The sequence below is a fragment of the Triturus cristatus genome, chromosome 10 (genome assembly GCF_964204655.1).
Source record: "Triturus cristatus chromosome 10, aTriCri1.1, whole genome shotgun sequence".
NCBI lineage: Eukaryota > Metazoa > Chordata > Amphibia > Caudata > Salamandridae > Triturus > Triturus cristatus.
The window spans coordinates 267672415-267689474 of record NC_140593.1 but is presented as its reverse complement, the minus strand read 5'-3'; the positions used below and the strand labels follow the sequence as shown (position 1 = coordinate 267689474).

The following is a 17060-nucleotide window of genomic DNA, read 5'->3' as shown; positions in this document are numbered from 1 at the left end:
ATAGCATAAACTGCAGTGGCAGGATAGTTGGTACTAGTATTTTTCTTCGCAGACCTGCCTGGATGACATTAACTGGATTATCCAATGATGTCCAGTCAACTCTTAATGGATCTGCCCTTTTTTGGGGTCTCACGTCTTCAAAGAGAAGACAGACCTTGGAACTATTTAAAGCAACCAGAGCTACAGTTAGTTCCTCGGGGCTATTGACCACTACAAGGCAATTTCTTTCCCTGTCCCCCCAAAAATTCAGTTTTTTTCCCCGGGGGACTGGCTCATAGGCAGAGACATCGTTCACAGCCAGTGATGCAGCAGTCAGCCCGGTCCTTTCGGGCCATGGATGCAGAGCCAGCAGACAACGCAGAGGCCAGCAGGGGTACCAGTTCTCCAACTCCTCTTCCTCTCTACAACAGGAAACACACCTGGGCCCCGGTTGGTCATCCATCACTTGCTACAGATGGATCTTGCAAATGGTTAAGAAAAGGCTACGCCAGTTCTTTTGTATGCTCTCCACTCAATATGCTCACCACACCAGAATGAATTTCGGAAGAGCACCTGTTCATCATGCTACAGGAGGTATGCATGTTGCTCTCCTAGGGAGCCATGAACAGAGCATGTGACTCAGAGAAAGGTGAGGGGATTGTTATGCCCGCTACTTCCTCGTCCGAAAAAATGACGTGGGCTTGAACGCCTTCCTACAAGGGGAGAAATGAACAATGCTGACTTTGGCTCAGATCCTTTCTGTCTTGGTAGCTTTTACTGGATCCTTCCACAATGCATATTTTCATGTACTTGTCCTGCGGTTTAGGGTGTTGCAAGAGTAGTTTTAGTTTGTTGTGCTCCCCTTCGTCCTCATTCGTGCCTCGCAGGTGTCCCTGAAAATGATTTCAGTGGTCACTTCCCATCTTCAGAGGTCAGGAGTTCCTGTATTCCCATACTTCGATGACTGGCTGCGGAATGCGGGCATGCCGCAGTCAGTTGTGGACCACTTTTGGAAGATAGCAGAACTCCTAAAATCATTGGGGTTTACTATAAACGAGCTAACGTCCTACCTGTTCCATCAGAGACGCTGCCTTTCATTGGGGCGATCCTGAAGGGTGGAAGTCTAAGCTTTTCCTCCAATGCAGTAAGTCTGGGACGCTTGAGCCATGATTCCACAGTTTCAGGCTTCATCTTGGAGTCAAGTCGGGGGTGACTTTGATGCTTCTTGGACTTTTGCCATGTGCATCCTTTTTGTCAACCACACCAGGTGGCACATACATGCCCTAAGCGGAACTTAAAAGTCTCAGGTGGACCAAGCATCAAGACCGCCTTTCCTGCACTATACGTATCTCAGAGGCGACGACCCTCAATCTGCAGTGATGGTTTACCAATCTCAATCTGTCCTGTGGCATGGCAATCTCCTTCTCAACCGAAATCTGACAGTGGTGACGGGCACATTGCTGCTACAGTGGTAACATTGGTTTGGTTTGCAATGGTGGCGTGATAGTTGCAGAGAATTCTTGACCTGATCGCCTCCTCTACCCTTGTTCTCCCTTTGACACAGCTGCCGATAAAACTCTTCAGTGCCCCATAAGTCGTGACTGGGACCAGTCCTTTATACCTCAAGGAGGATTATTAACCTAAGTTACATATTGTGGGGACTTGTTTGGTAGACTTAGGAGATGAACCTCTGAAAGGCTCTTCTTGTAAACCTCCAGTACATCGGATCGCATTGACTTCAGATTAAAGTTTGTTAACGTCTTAACAGACAGCCCTTTTGACATATTTTATTTGTACAAGCATGGAGGATCTGAGTTTCTTTGCTAACTCACAAGTCAGCTAATGGACTGGTTCCTCATACAACATTTTGAGAAGCATGTGGAGGCAGATGCATTAAACAGATGTCATCACACTACATGCAAGCAGAGCAGTTGCAAATAGCTGCTGACCATCTTCAAAATGGCCCTGTCTTCAAATAAACATTATTGCAACATACACAGAATTCTAGATGTGTCATAAAGCATTGCACCTGACGCCATCCCGATGGGTGTTTTTGTTTGGGTTCTTGGCAGGCTGGTGCAATGGTCCAAGTCACAAGTAAGCCACCCAGAAAGTATCACAAGATGCTAAACGATATTAACAAGCCGTGCAAGGCTTAGGCCGGAGCATTATTATTGCTCTGGTACTTTGTGCTTCAAATGCACTCCCTTTCTGTATTTGATCCGTCTTGCACTAGTGAAGGGTCGACCACTTCATGGCACCAGTATGTAGATTCACTGAACAGGGTTTTCTGTGCCTATCGTAAAATAATTTCTGAAAGAGTTTACTTCCAGAAAAGTAGGATTTAGGCTTCACACAAGGCCTTGAATATATTCCTTATTGAGTACTGGCCTGGCCTGTTTGCTTCGTTAAAGCAAAACAGCCCTAAGACAATGTCAGCTGGAAGGGTAAATCTTCCAGCCTCACATGTACTCCATCTACCTTCAACCGTGTAGGCTGGATGGTCCTCCTCCCCTTGTTCTTGAAGAGAACATTATGACAGAATGACAGAAACAGCAAATGGAAAGATACTAAACGTGTTATGTTACCTTATACGAACAGAGACTTTGGCATATGCATCCCAAAGGGAGCACAAAAATGTGTCCCATAGCAATGTCTAATCAGAATACTAAATGATCATTGGGTTATAGATGCTGCCTATTAATTTCCTTAGGAATTGCCTGCATGATGTTAGCCTGAATCCCAGGACAGAGTTGTGCTGAAACACTAGGACTAGCTCACCGGGACGCCATGCAACCCAAGACCATGGGACTTATTCAGGAATCAATATGCTCCTTCGATCATGGACCTATTTACACTCAAGCAATATTATCCAAGGATCAAGTCCTTCCCAGATAGCCTCTGATAAGAGTGAAGGCAGAGGGCCTGAGGTAAATCTTAGGGACCTAGCCCATCCTGGCCAGTAACTAATTGAGAAGTGTGCTTACCCTTAGATACATTGGTATTGTAATCAGGCTTCCATATTTGAAGTGAAGTTCACAGAACTGTTTGTTAGTCGGTGTGTTTCTCATAGTACCATAAAGGTGGAATATTGCAAGAAGCATTCCTAATGGATTTCTTTTAGTTGTAAGTCTCCATCACTTTTGTCCTTTTGAAATGCATTGTAGTGAATACTTGATTTTGAGGGTCACAGAAAGGAGCATATAGAAAGGGTGATAACGATTTTAGTCACAATGTAATTATTTATTGATGGTGCCATACTAAGTTTAGGAACTGTGCTGCGTTCTAGGGCAATTTCATTCTGAGAAATGCTAATTCTCCGCTGGCCTTTGACCCATCCAGGAGAGGAAACAGTTTTCTTTTATGATTTTCTGAAATTATGTTTAGCACCTGAACACCGTGTACCTTGAACAGGAGCTGCAGAATTGAAAGCATTTACTCTGGAAGCCAGAGCAGTAAATGAATAAAATGAACGATTTAATTTTGTCATGGAAGTTACAATTGGTGCACCACAAAGCTGAAATAGTTATATATGTGCGTGTGTGTGTGTACATATATATATATATATATATATATATATATATAAATATATATATATATATATACACTTACACATATATATTCATACATTTCTCATCTATTTTAACACTTTTTTGATAATTTTTGGGGGATTTTCTTTTATGGTTCAAACATACATAATTATCAGTATGTTGCTTGAAAATGCATACATTAATCTTCCTCATCCATATGAGGAACAAAAATCCTGGCATGCTGTAGCAGTCTTTCAGAAATACCAAGGCGTGTGTATTCCACTGCTGTTTTAGCACAGAGTTCTAATGAAGAACTAGTGAGCTAAAAAACAAATTTGTCTCTAAAATGAGGCACTCATGAAGGCCATATTATTGGAATAGGCAGTTGTTGAATTTAAAGTTTCCTATTGAGGAGTGTTAGAAATGGGATTTCTGGTTGGCTAGGGCATGTGCCTAAGCCAGGCAGAAACCATCACTCTAGTCAGGGCAAGGGAGTTACACACTGAAGATAACCCCCTGCACACCCTCTTGGTAGCTTGGCACGAGCAGTCAGGCCTATCCCAGAGGCAATGTGTAAAGCGTTTGCGCAACACACAGCAGCGACACACTAGGTGCACCACAAAAGAAACTCCATGCAAGGTTATATAAAAAAAAATAGCCTTTGTATTATTCATAAAACACATTAGAGCATAATCACATATATACACTGTGCTACCTGGCACTCGGTATGACTTTACAGGGGATTATATACAGGACAGGGTCACTCAGGCCACTGTCATAACCATTAGCACTCACAGGTAATGAAAATAAAACAACCAGTAACTACTGGTAACCTTGCACCTGGCACAAACACATTATGAAGAGCATTTTAGGCATACATTATAGCATCACTGCACCCTAGTATTACTAATAACGGGCACACTCTATGAATGCATCAGTCATTAGGCATAACACAGTATAGTATGCATAACATCACAGTAGAGCAATAAAAAATACTGAGAACGTGCCCATATCAGGAAAACATCAGGGCCTGAATTGCATTAGACATCCTGTCTAGATGCACCCCCGAAAACACTGTAATCGCCATATGGCACTGAGGCATAGCATGGCATCACTCCTGTAGCAAGTAAGGTTTGCACACACATTTCTATATATGCCGACTGTAAACTTTGAACATCAACTGTCCCACCGTAAATACAGGACACTGCAGTATTCAGCACCTCTATTAGGAGGTATACAGTAATTTAACTTCACCCGTAGGTGTCAGGGCCTCCTGTCTACCTACAACAGTAAAGGCGGTAATGTATGGGGCCAACCCGGATCGGGACCGCCACAGCGGGTTAACCCCAACCTGCCAACGGGAACTCCAGTGCCCACCCCGAAGGTATGTGCAGTCACTGGGGGGTGGGGGGTGGGGGGAAGGCGAAAGGAGGAACTGATCTTCCTCATCCACCGGACGACCTCTCTGGGTCCCCCGTGCCCGTAATCCAAAGTTCGTCCCCCAGCAGCATGGAGTGCCATGCACCACCTCTGGGACCGCTGCGGCAGGACACAGACGCAGTCTCTGTCCACTTTGTTTTCTCCCGCCTTCACTCTTGTCATTGCTCCTCACGCCGCCGCACTCCAGCCCTGCTGTGGGCGTACCGGGAAGTACCCTTCGACACAGCGTCCTCGCTGGCTTCTGGGGGCAGGGGCACGCAATGTTGCACTCTACGGCCGGCCCCACTGGTTGCCCAACAATGCTCGGGATTCCCTCGCGCTGGCTTTGCTCATTTACGACCACACTTAGCAAAAAGAACAAATTACCCTCGGGCTGTAAGGCTTTTCCGGGAGTGGGAGCTCCGTCCAGATTTCGGCAGCAGGATTACCATTCCCTGGGGACTCCAGGGAGCGCAATGAACTAAGGATTGGGGGAAAGCAGAGCACCCTCGCCAGGGCTTCCCCAAAGCTCCTTCAGCGCTAATCTTTGAAAGTCCTACAGGACAGGGCTCCAATCCAGAGATTTTCGGGTAGAGGAGAGGCCCAGGCAGGCCAGCACGCAGGGTCCCCTTAGCAGAGGGGCAGTCCTCTCAGCCACCCAGCAGGTAGTCCCAGGCGCAGTACTTCCTGGCACCCAGCAGTCTTCTGGCACTATTTCAGTTCCATTCCATAGTAAGCACAAAGCTCAACAGCCGCCTTACATGGGGCCATAGCCCCAATATTTATACCAGTAATGTCTTTGTTCTCCCCCTGGCACAGGGCTCTGTGCCTGGTCTAAGCCAGTTCTGGGGGGCACTTAACATTTTATGTATAGTGCACAACAATCTCCTTTGTGAGCGTAGGCCCTGGCCCCAGACGCGCAGGGGGGGCAGAGCCAGCATTGTACAAGGTAGGCACAGACCTATTCAGGGTCAGGAGTTACTCCTCCCACTACTCCAAATGTAGATCAGGCCAATTCAGTCTAGCGCTGACTCACCCAGCACCTCTGGAGCCACTGCACCTCCCCAGTCTCTGTCACTCCAGAGCCAGACATGCAATACACAACAGGCAGGCAAAAAGACACATAGCACACAGACATGCCAACTTCTAAAAGTAGCATTTCTAAACAAGTGATTATAAATCTGCGCACACCATTACACAGCCTTTATTACTACGATTCTAAACATAACAAATTTGACCACTCTACTCCACTCAAGGCAGGCATCACCACTGAAGCACATATCAGGGAATACCCAATGCATTATTAAAATCAATTAGGTACAGGTATGAGTAAGAATTTTATTAAGGTTGCCGGGAAATGTTTTTACTAAATCTAGTTTTTGCCCTGTCCTATGAACCTTATCTGGTACAGAGTAATTATTTAAAACTTTTAAAATAAGTAACATTGTAAATCAGACAGAACAATGAGGCAACTATTTTAAAACACAGTGAAAACTGTCACATGTTTCACCCCAGATGGAAACTTTAAATATATATTACAAACACATGAAACAGTATGTTTTTGGGGACTCGTTTATTTGAGGAACTTGTTTGCAGCAAAATGGAGAAATAATTTGTACTTTCATATTCACTCTTCTGCACTGTAAAGTGGATGGTTCTATAGTGGTCTCCTCCGGCCCATGTCTTTCAGCACAAGCACATTCTGTGAGCTGTGTTTAATGTGCGAACACACATTTTTTATTAGAAGTCTGTGATCTTCACAGGCAGGTGATGGGGGTGGCATATTACAGTGAAGTGATAAATGTGAGTTGATGCTGTAACAAGGCTTCTCTCGGGTACAATGACATCATTTCATGGGAAGATATTTGCAGTCTATCAGCCAATCAAAATGCAGCCTTTTGGTAGTGAACAGCAAGCTATAGCCTCTTCAACAAGTGCAAAGTCGTAAAGATCTTATACAGGTATTGGACATCTAGAAAAACAAGCTACTGTCTTACTTTTGCACTACAAATGATGCCAGAATGCTGCATATGCAATTTGCCGTTGACTAATGCCATTTATTTCAGGCATCACCCTGATACCTCCATCCTGCTGAGCAGGGCTTTAAGTGGGATGAAAAACTGGGGGGGTCTCTCAAAGGGGCGTGGCCTGTGTAATTAAGGGCGTGGCTTAAAACACAGCTAAAAATCAGTGGTTAGCAGTGTGCCGCTCGACTGGTATATCTGTCATTGCAGCAAGATATATAATCCAACAAGTAAAATTATAACTACAACAATCCAGGACTAATGGCATTGTCAATGGTTTTAAGGTGCACGAAATAAATAAACAGCAACTATGGCTTTGTTGTATAGAATATTGAAAATACTTCCATTCTGACATGAGACTGTGTAAAACCTATAACAATTCTTATTGAGCTTACATTAACGGCAGGAAAGGGTGGTACTGCAGCAAAGTTGAGATTTTTTTTTGCATCCTGAGGGTGAGGGCAAGAATGGGGAGCCCGATAGGGACCCGTCTCAGCACCTGCTTTTAAGAGTTGCCGGTGCTGAGCACCGGTAGGACCCGGCCCACTTAAAGCTGCTGCTGAGACCTTCTATTGTGAGGCCCCCCCTGAATCGCGTACTCAGTGGAGGGAATGAATCTGTGTCTCTCTCCATTATGTTCCATCCCCTGTTTTTTTTTGTAGATTTATATAGCGCAAACTCGACTGGAAGGTATTGGAGCGCTTTACATGAGCACCAGTTACGTTACACAAGGACACATTTGTTTTTAGGTCTCGCCTGACCCAGCGCATGTGCTGATCTGGCAAGACATTTTGTGAGGGCTCCAAGAAGTGCTACCGGGCCAGCCTAGGGCTACAGTGCTCTTTACGGCGATTACTTTCACTTTCGCGGCCGCACTGCTGCTTTGATGTTTGATCACGATCCCGATCACTTTGATGTTCTCCGTGAGGCTTCAATAGATTGCAGCAGTTAAAACAAGCATTGGCATAGCCGATAGGTCTCGCTTTTGGGACCTTATAAGTGTTTAGTTATGCAACTGTTGCATGGCTAAACACTTATAAGGTCCCAAAGGCGAGACCTATTGGCTATGCCAATACTTGTTTTGGTAGGCACGGGGAGATTACGTGATTTGACCAGAATCACAGGATGTGGAGTTGACCCCGAGGCTCAAACCTTGGTTTCCCAGCTCCAAGCTCGACAGTCTAGCCGTGAGACCACATCCTCTCCCTTGTTGCTTCCCGAGAGTGGAAGGGGGGGGGTCTCTTGATGAAGGTACTGGATCTCCTTCCAGAGGGAAAACTTGGCTTCCATCGCAGATGCTGTCTACTGCTCCTGCCACATCACTTCCTCCGCAGCAGAGAATCTGTCCTTGCTCTCCCTAGTGCTCAGTAGCCACCAGGAGGATGCGAAAGGGTGGGACTTCCTGCAGCTGAGCTGAGGCTATTGAAGGGCAGTGACTCGCGGATTTGTATACATAGCTGCAGGGGGTGTAATGGGAGGCAGAGGTGTTGCAGTTTGACCCTCCATTGATTCTTGATTCATGTGTGTGCAGTTGCCTAATTCGTATTCATATTGTAACACAACACGCTTGGACAAGTTTACTGAAGTCGATGGGATCGCCCCGAGGGCCGTGCCCCTGGTCAGTGCTCCATTGCTCTCAGGCTAGCTTTGCGTTCTGCTAATACCAATACATACAAGTGCCAAACTTTATGAAATATGTATGTATTGCTTTTATTTTGATGCACCGTTGTCTTTCACTAGTGACCAGGGAACAGCACTGTAAAGTGAATACTAGTTACGGATATATTCTTATTCCAAATGTTCGTGACACTCGATCTGGTACTAGACTTGCCCTGCTCTGCCACATACTCCTTATTTTTTGCTCTCTCTGCATTTGATTACATGTTTAGGATATTCATCCAGTTGTCAGCAAAAATCTAATCTCTGTTTAATTATTTAATGTAGAAACTCACTATGTTTTATTTTTTGTCCAGGAGTACTCTACGAAACAGCTAACCAACCTGGTGAATGTGTGCCTGGGGTCTCACATTAACAAAAAGGCAAGACAGAAATTGTTAGCAGCAATTGATGATGTGGACAGACCTAAGAGATAATCTTTTGAAATGAGCGCGTGTGTTGCTTCATGGACACCGCATGAAAACGTTTTTGGACTACTAACGATGTTCTAATAAACAAGCATGTTACTTAATGCATAAGAATTTGCAACTTCGTTTATTTTTTTTTTTTTTAAATCAGTTGTATGTCCTCAATTATTGTACTTCTTTTGTAACGGATATTGTTTATTGGATTATGTTACTTAAATCTACCTGTTTTGTAGGTAAAAGTTGTACATTTTATTAGACTGTCATATTACAGATTCCGTGACATAGGTTTCTAAATGTGAGGGCAGTGCCCTCTTTTTTTTTTTTTGTCTTTGGGCACTCCCTTGTGGTGAAAGTGCAGCTAAGGAAACATGCTGTGGGCTATATTCCTAATGTAATTTGTGCGTTGTGGATATTTACTTTGATGGAGAAAGATAATTATGTCATATGTTGTAATAGTTTTCATCGGAATTATTTTACTTTTTAGCAAACTGTACTCTCTCTCTCTCTGTGATGGTAAACTTGATTCTTTATCGAATTTCTGAGTTCGGTTGATTGAAAGAAAATTATGTCATAATATTAAAATACACTAATGCTGAAAAAGTTGTGTTGCCATTTTGTCGAATTTATCCTTGAGGCATTTCTAACTTAAGTGAAATAAACTAATATATAAAACACTCCTCGTGTTATTTAATGCAGAACATTGTCTAGGTGGTAAAGGAAAGGGTTTGGGCATGTTTTGGTGATAACATTCCTCCATAGCACCTCTGTAAGGCTCAGACATTCACCCGGGTGGAGACACTTTTCATACCAGATTCTAGTGCCTTGGCCATGGGGATAGATGAGGCCGATAGCCAACTCCCTCAGTTTAATACCTTTGCTGGCATTTACCTTGAGCTACAAAGCTCAACTGGCCTTGACTCTTCTCCAGAAGGGGTAATTCCTTATCTCTCGGGCCCTACTTTAGTGAAAGTGGTCTCTTGCAGTTTATCCATCATCTTGACAGAACTCCTGCAGATTTCCTCAGCGGCTCCTGAACCCCTTGCTCCCATTCAGTGTAGTATTCTTCGAGCCAGATAGCTGCCTGGGATAAACACTATGGGCCTGGCATTCTACAGTCCAGTTGCACAGCACCATAGGCCTGCGCCTCCCAACCGAAAAGAATTGCCAACACAACCTTCACTGGAGGTTTTTGTGGTACTACAAACCTTATTGGCCAAACTGAATCCTAAAATATTACCCCACCGCTCCTTGTGATAGTTTGTTCAAAAAGGCTTGATTTTTTGACAGATAGTTTAGATATGTGTACTATCAGCACCACAGATTGTGTCCAGTACATCCATGACTTGTGGGAATGAGCTAAAATGACCATAGTCTGTACTCCTGACAAGAAGAAAAAGCTCTTATCTTATCTGATCAGCAATGGCTTGGTTGCCTCCAAACCAGTCCTGAAGTGCGGCCTGGAGTTTGCCAACATATTGGCTTGATCCATGGTCACAGCAATTACTTTATGCTCGTAGGTCTGGATACGCTCCATAGGCCTTTCGGGATATGTCCATGCATCATTCATGGACATGAATTTCAATGGCTGGTCCTTCCGTCTCACAGGCATTAACTTGGATTCACCATGTAGTCCCAACTTAATCAATTTGCAGTTCTACCATTTGGTCTATACACCCCTCTGTAAGTGTTATCCAAGGTGTTGGCGGCGCCTCTCAGGAAGTCATGGAATTCTGTACTTGGGTGACTGGCTGATCGATGCAGGGTTCCCCTGTGCTAGTCATGAAACATCTTAAGGGAACCACTGCCTTTCTGCAGATTTGGGCTTTTCCATCGAAGCTCAGAAGTCACATCTCATTCTCACCCTGAGACTGACCTTCATTAGTGAGGTGCTGGACGTGACCTGCAGGCAGGCTTTTGGTTCTCCTCAGAGATTGCATCTATTCATACACCTGTCCCAATTGTGCAGGTCCTATGCCTATGCCTTCTGGGCCTGATGCCTCGTATATCCTTTTGGTGGTGGAAGCCAGGTGTCTTATTAGGGCCCTTCAAGTTGTGCTTAAGTTGACCTTAACTCCAGCATTAAAGGGCTCTCTGGTACAGATATTCCACTCTAACCTCTCAGACCTCTGTTGATAGATTTGCCCCTTGAATCTTGCAGTGGATCCTGCCTTCAATCCTCCTCAGTACTCCACATTCACAGGCCACCGTAGTTGTGTACACCTCCTCCTTGGGCTTGGGCGCTCATCTGCACAATATGATTGTGCTGGGACTGTGATTATGTCAGAGTGACAGTTACGCATAAATGTGCTGGAGTTGTGTGTATTCCGCCCTGCCCTGAAGGCACGTCTCCCTTCCATCTGAGGGGGTACCGTCGTAGGAAGCAGCTCTGCATATACTATACTAAAGTGAGGTTTATTGTGCACAGAGTCCTGTAGTCCCCAAAGGAAGAGCAGAGGCTAAATTAGGTAAGTACTAACACCCTGAAAGAGGGGTGACCTACCTATGCCCGAGGTAGTGGGTTGCAGGTAAGCTGCACAGGGATGTGTGCCCTGTCGACACTTCACTTTTCTTTGCACCAAAACATGCAGCCTGCTATGGCAGTGTGCTTGTTAAGGTACTGGGTCTCTGAGGATGGCACAATAGGTGCTGCAGCTCTTAGAGGCCTTCCCTGTTCACAGTGCCCTTGGTACCCATGGTACCTTTTACAAGGGGCTTACATGTGGCCAGAGATGTGCCAATTGTTGGTACAAGGGTACAGTTTTGGAGAGAACACAGGCCCTGGGAACATGATTGGCAGGGACCTAGAGCACATCAAGTCAAGTTGCATCAGATGCCAGGCAAAAAGTGGGGGGTAGCCATGCAAAAGGGACACTTTCTTTCACAACCCCCACAAATGAAAGAGATAGAGACTATCCTTTCCCAAGAGAGTCTTCATTTTTTATTTGGAAAATCTGGAAAGGCCATCTACATTGGAATGGGCAGCCCCAGGTCTGTGTTCCACTGTAAAGTCCATTTACTGTAGGAAGATGGACCACCTCAAAAGTTTTGGGTTTTCTCCTTTCATCTGCATCAGCCATCTGAGAGGTCTGTGGTCAGTTTGAACTAGGAAGTGAGTACACAATAGGTATGGTCTCAACTTTTTTAAGGATCAAACAACAGCAAAGGCCTCCCTCTCAATGGCATTCCAACACTGTTCCCTGGGGATTAGCCTTCTGCTTATGAAAGTAACCGGTTTGTCTTGTCCATCATCATTGGTCTAGGATAGAACCACTCCTATCCCTAGTTCAGAGGCGTCAGTCTGCACAATTAACTGCTTGGATCCTTGAAAATAGGTGCTGAGTATATTGCCACTTTTAGGGTGTCAAAAACCCTTTGGCAGCCAACTGTACAGTTCACTTTCTTGGGCATCTCATTGGAGGTGAGTTCTGTGAGGGGAGTCACAATGGACTCATACCCCTTCACAAACCTATAGAACCCAGTCAAGCTAAGGAATGCCCTGACTTTTTTGGAGCTTCCCAGTCCAGAGTTGTCTGGATTTTGGCCCATAGTGGTTGAACTTGGCCTCCTCCCTACAAGGTGGCCCAAGTACACAACAGTTCCCTGCCCTATCTGACGCTTGGATGCCTTTACAGTTAGTCCTGAAGTTTGCAGGGCCTGTAAAACCTTCCCCAGGTGATCCTGCCAGGAAGAGCTAAACACAGTAATATCATCAGGATAAGCTGCAATCAAGCCTTCCAACCCAGCAAGGACTTGATTTACCAACCTTTGGAAGGTGGCAGGGTCATTCTTTAGACCAAAGGACATCACATTGAACTGGAAATGTCCATTAGGTGTGGAGAAGGCTGTCTTTTCCTTTGCTCCAGGGGCCATGCCAGTATGCCAGTACCCTGCAGTTAAGTCAAAGGTGTGTAAGTATTTGGCAGCCCCTAACTTATCTATCAGTTCATCAGCCCTTGGGATGGGCTGTGCATCTGTCTTGGTGACCGCATTGAGGCCTATGTAGTCCACTTAAACCCCAATTTATCTCTTTCCACCCTGTGAATGAGGTTTGGGGACTAGACCACTGGGCTTGCTCACAGACTCTCATAAGGCTCAACGACCCCCAACTCCAGCATCTTGCTGACCTCAGCTTTGATGCTTTCCTTGACTTGGTCAGACTGACAATAGATTTTGGTCTTGACAGGCAAGCGCTCTCCAGTGTTTACATTATGGGTACACCAGGGAGTCTGACCAGGAATCAAGGAAAATAGATGTGCATACTGTTGCAGAACATGTCTGCAACCAACCTGCTGACCCATCTTGGAGGCTGTAAGTGAGAAGTTGTCTCTTGATCCTCATCAGTAACCATCACCATGGTAACATCAGCCCTGTTAGAGTAGAGTTTTAGTCGGTTCACATGTCTCACCCTTTTGGGGAACCTGTTAGTGCCCAGGTCTACCACGTAGGTGACCTCACTCTTTTTCTCTAGGATAGGGTAAGGGCCACACTATTTGTCCTGAAGGGCGCTTGGTGTCACAAACTCCAAAACCCACACCTGCTGTCCTGGGTGGAACTCCACCAGGGTAGCTTTTTGGTCATACCAAAGCTTCTGAAGGTCCTGGCTAGCCTTAAGCTGTTTGGATTATTTCTGCACGTACTCTATCATGAAACTAAGGCCTAGTACATAGTCCACCATATTGTGCTTTGGTACATGATGGGGTTTCTCCCATCATACCCTCGCAAGAGAGAGTGGCCCCCTTGCAAGGTGGCCAAGCAGAAGTAAAAGGGGGAAAACCCCACTCCCTTCTGAGGCACCTCTCTGTATGCAAAAAACAGGCAGGGTAACAGGACATCCCATCTCCTTTTGAATTTTTCAGCAAGTCTAATTATCATGCCTTTCAATTTCTGGTTGAATCTCTCAACAAGGCCATTGGTGTGTTGGTGGTAAGCTGCTGTGAACTTACACATCACTTGACACTCATCACACGTGTTTTAAGTATGCAGACTTGAAGATGGAAACTCGTTTTGATACTATCTCCTTAGGAAACCCTAACTTGGTAAAGACACCAATGTGGGACTTGGCTACTACAGGGGCTGTAGTAGTCCTAAGGAGAATGGCTTCAGGATACCTGGTGGCATGATCCACTACTGCTAGCATGAATTTGTTTCCTGAGGTGGTGAAAGTTTCAAGTGGACCCACTATGTCCACACCTACCCTCTCAAAGGGAACCCCAACCACTGGTAGTGGAATTAAGAGGGCCTTTCGTTGTCTCCCTGTCTTGCAACTGACTTGACAGGTGACACAGGAGCTTACAAACTTCTTCACTTTTGGGGCCAATAGAAGTGGGTGACTGGTCGTTTCCAAGTTTTTGTCTGGCCCAGATGTCCAGCCATGGGGATGTAATGGGCTGAAGTGAGTAAAAACTATCTTTACAACTGAGGCACCACCACTCTCCTAGTGGCACCAGGGTTGGGGTCTCTGGCCTCAGTGTACAGGAGTCCTTCCTCCCAGTAGACCTTGTGGGAGCCACTGACTTCTTGCTCCTGTGCAGCAGCTTGCTGCCTCAGATCTTCAAGAGGGGGGCTGAACTGCTTCTCACTGCACTGCTGTTCCCTAGAGGGTCCTCCTTGACCCAAAAGCTCTACCTCGTAATGTTCAAGCTCCAGGAGCTCAGTTCCCTCTGGGGCTGACAGTCCTCTGTAAGGAGAGGGGTCCTGATCCTCTTGCTGTGTGGAAGCTGTTTCAGCAGTCTTCCTACCTTTTCTCTTGGGAGGTTTAACCATCATTTCAGGCTTCAACTCTCCTTTTTAAATCTGTGCTAGGCGTTGTGCCCTTGTTTTCACATACAATATCGGGGATTTGCAGCATGCCTGCATGCGTCTTTCATTCTACCTAAGCCTATGCTGAGGTTTTCACATCATTCCCAACAGATAGGCAGCTGTGAGCTTTGGAGAGACCACTACCTGTTTCAGGCCAGCAACCTACCCCCCATTCTAATGTCGCCATGGCATGGTTAGTTAACACTGTCAGCATTGGTAACTGGATAAGTCTTTCCAGTTAGGTATTGCTCTGGGGAAACCTGTGTGTCTCTCACCCATTGTGACACTGGCACCTGTATCCCTCAGGGCTTCTATCTTAGTCCTATTCACTAAGGGGGGACAACAGGTATTTCTTTAAATTAGGGGGTCAGACAGCCTAAATGGCTAACCCTCCCTCTCCTTCAGAGACGAAAACAGCGTCATTGTGGACCCTGATTTACTCTGGGCTCACTATTGATCCCATCTGGAGATTTGCCACACCAGTAGAAACTAGAGGCAGACTAGGGGCTGGTTTGTTGGGACAGGCAGGATCTTCAGTTTTGTGTCCCTTCTTGTTACAGTGGAAACACCAGGCCTTCGCAGGATCAGAACCTTTCCCCTTGTATCCATTCGTGGGCTGGCAAGAGAGCTTGGGCCCATGACCCTGACCAGGATTTTGGGGGCCTTTAGAAGACTCTTGTGTTTTATCTTTGGGTGTCTCAGCCTCTTTCCCCTGGGGAGGCTTTATAACCCCTTTTTTTCGGTCACTCCCAGTGGTTGTCTTGGTAACCCTTCTCTTGACCCAGTGATCCGCCTTCTTTCCCAATTCTGGGGGAGAAATTGGACCTAGGTCTAACAGGTACTGATACAACTTTTCATTGATGCAGTTACGTAAAATGTGTTCCTTCATAAACAAATTATAATGCTCCTCATAATTCTGCACTTTACTTCCAGTCAACCAGCCACCTAGTGTCTTTACTAAGTAGTCTACAAATTCCATCCAGGACTCACTCTGGGATTTCTGACCCCCCTGAATTTAAATCTGTACTCAGTAGTGATTCCATATCCTTCAATCAGGGTGCCCTTTATGAGTTCATAGGACTCTTCTTCTGTCCCAGTAAGGGTCAGGAGTCTGTCTTTGCACTTACCAGAGAACCGTTCCCAAAGAAGTGCCCACACAGTGAGCCTTCCTTACTTTTCTGGCCTCACAAGCCCTCTCAAAGGCTGTGAACCACTTGGTAATATCACCACCATCCTCGAATTTAGGGACAATCTCTTTGGGGATTTTAGGATCATAAGATCCTTCCTTCTCTTGATTATTAGGTCTCGCCTTGCTATCGCGTAAGCGATCGCAAAGCGAGACTATTGTAAGGGGGCATTTCAAAGTGCTCCCAAAAGCGGATTGCATGGCTAGCACGCACACAATCACGCGCATCGTGCCGCCATGCAATCCGCTTTGGCATCGCACTTCAAAGGGTCCGCTCCCCCGCCTGGAATGCGCTCCCCCGCCAAGCGCGCGCGCTACGCTCCGCCGGGCTTGTTTTTTTACTTTTTGAGGAATGGCTAAATGCTTTCGTTTTTTTTCTGCTGGGCTGGATAATGTTGCCAAGCGTGCTGCTGGCTTGGCTGTTTACATTCTACTGGCAGCAGCAATGAGAAATGAACAGTTTGAATTACAAACCATGCGCATTTTGTAAGCTATCTGGTAGTCAATATCCTGCTTGTGTTTTTTTGGCGCTTTCTGCGACAGTCGGTGATTGTGCTCCGCTGAAAGCTTTTTGTGGCGTGAACTCGTTTCTTTTCTTCCCACATCACTACATTCCTCGCATACTTTTCACAAGCCTTCCCAAGATCATCTGACAAGAGCCCCGGGAGTCACCGAACTTGCTACATTAATTAAACACTCGGGGGCAGGGTAAATGGATGATTTCTCTTCTCGCTTGAGAAAGCCCAGAAAGTGATTTCTTCGGCGCAGCGGGAGCCGCCATTACAGATTGGCTCCGCGTGCAGCAATCAGGCGTGCATCGCATGATTTACTGCTCTGCACAGGGTAAGAAAGTGATTGCATCCTTAGCAGGGCCTCACAGAATGGTCACCACCCACACTGTTTATTCAGACTCGGCTGAGGGCGAGCCAGAGGAGTCATTTTCAATTTCCAGCTCGCGCACCAACCTCGCAGTGCACAGAGAGCACGAAAGGAACACCACTGAATATAATCACAAGGGTTCTTAGTTTCTGAATCCATT

At 45.8% G+C, this 17060-nt stretch overlaps 1 protein-coding gene across 1 annotated transcript in view; it reads left to right on the top strand.

Moving 5' to 3' along the window:
• Positions 1–9636, top strand: part of VPS50 (VPS50 subunit of EARP/GARPII complex) — a 748521-nt gene extending 738885 nt beyond the window's left edge. The window contains exon 28 of the mRNA XM_085630983.1: positions 8926–9636. Coding sequence (XP_085487109.1) covers positions 8926–9045 — 120 coding nt within the window. The 3' untranslated portion in view covers positions 9046–9636. The remainder of the gene's footprint in view (positions 1–8925) is intronic.
• Positions 9637–17060: the final 7424 nt, after the last annotated feature.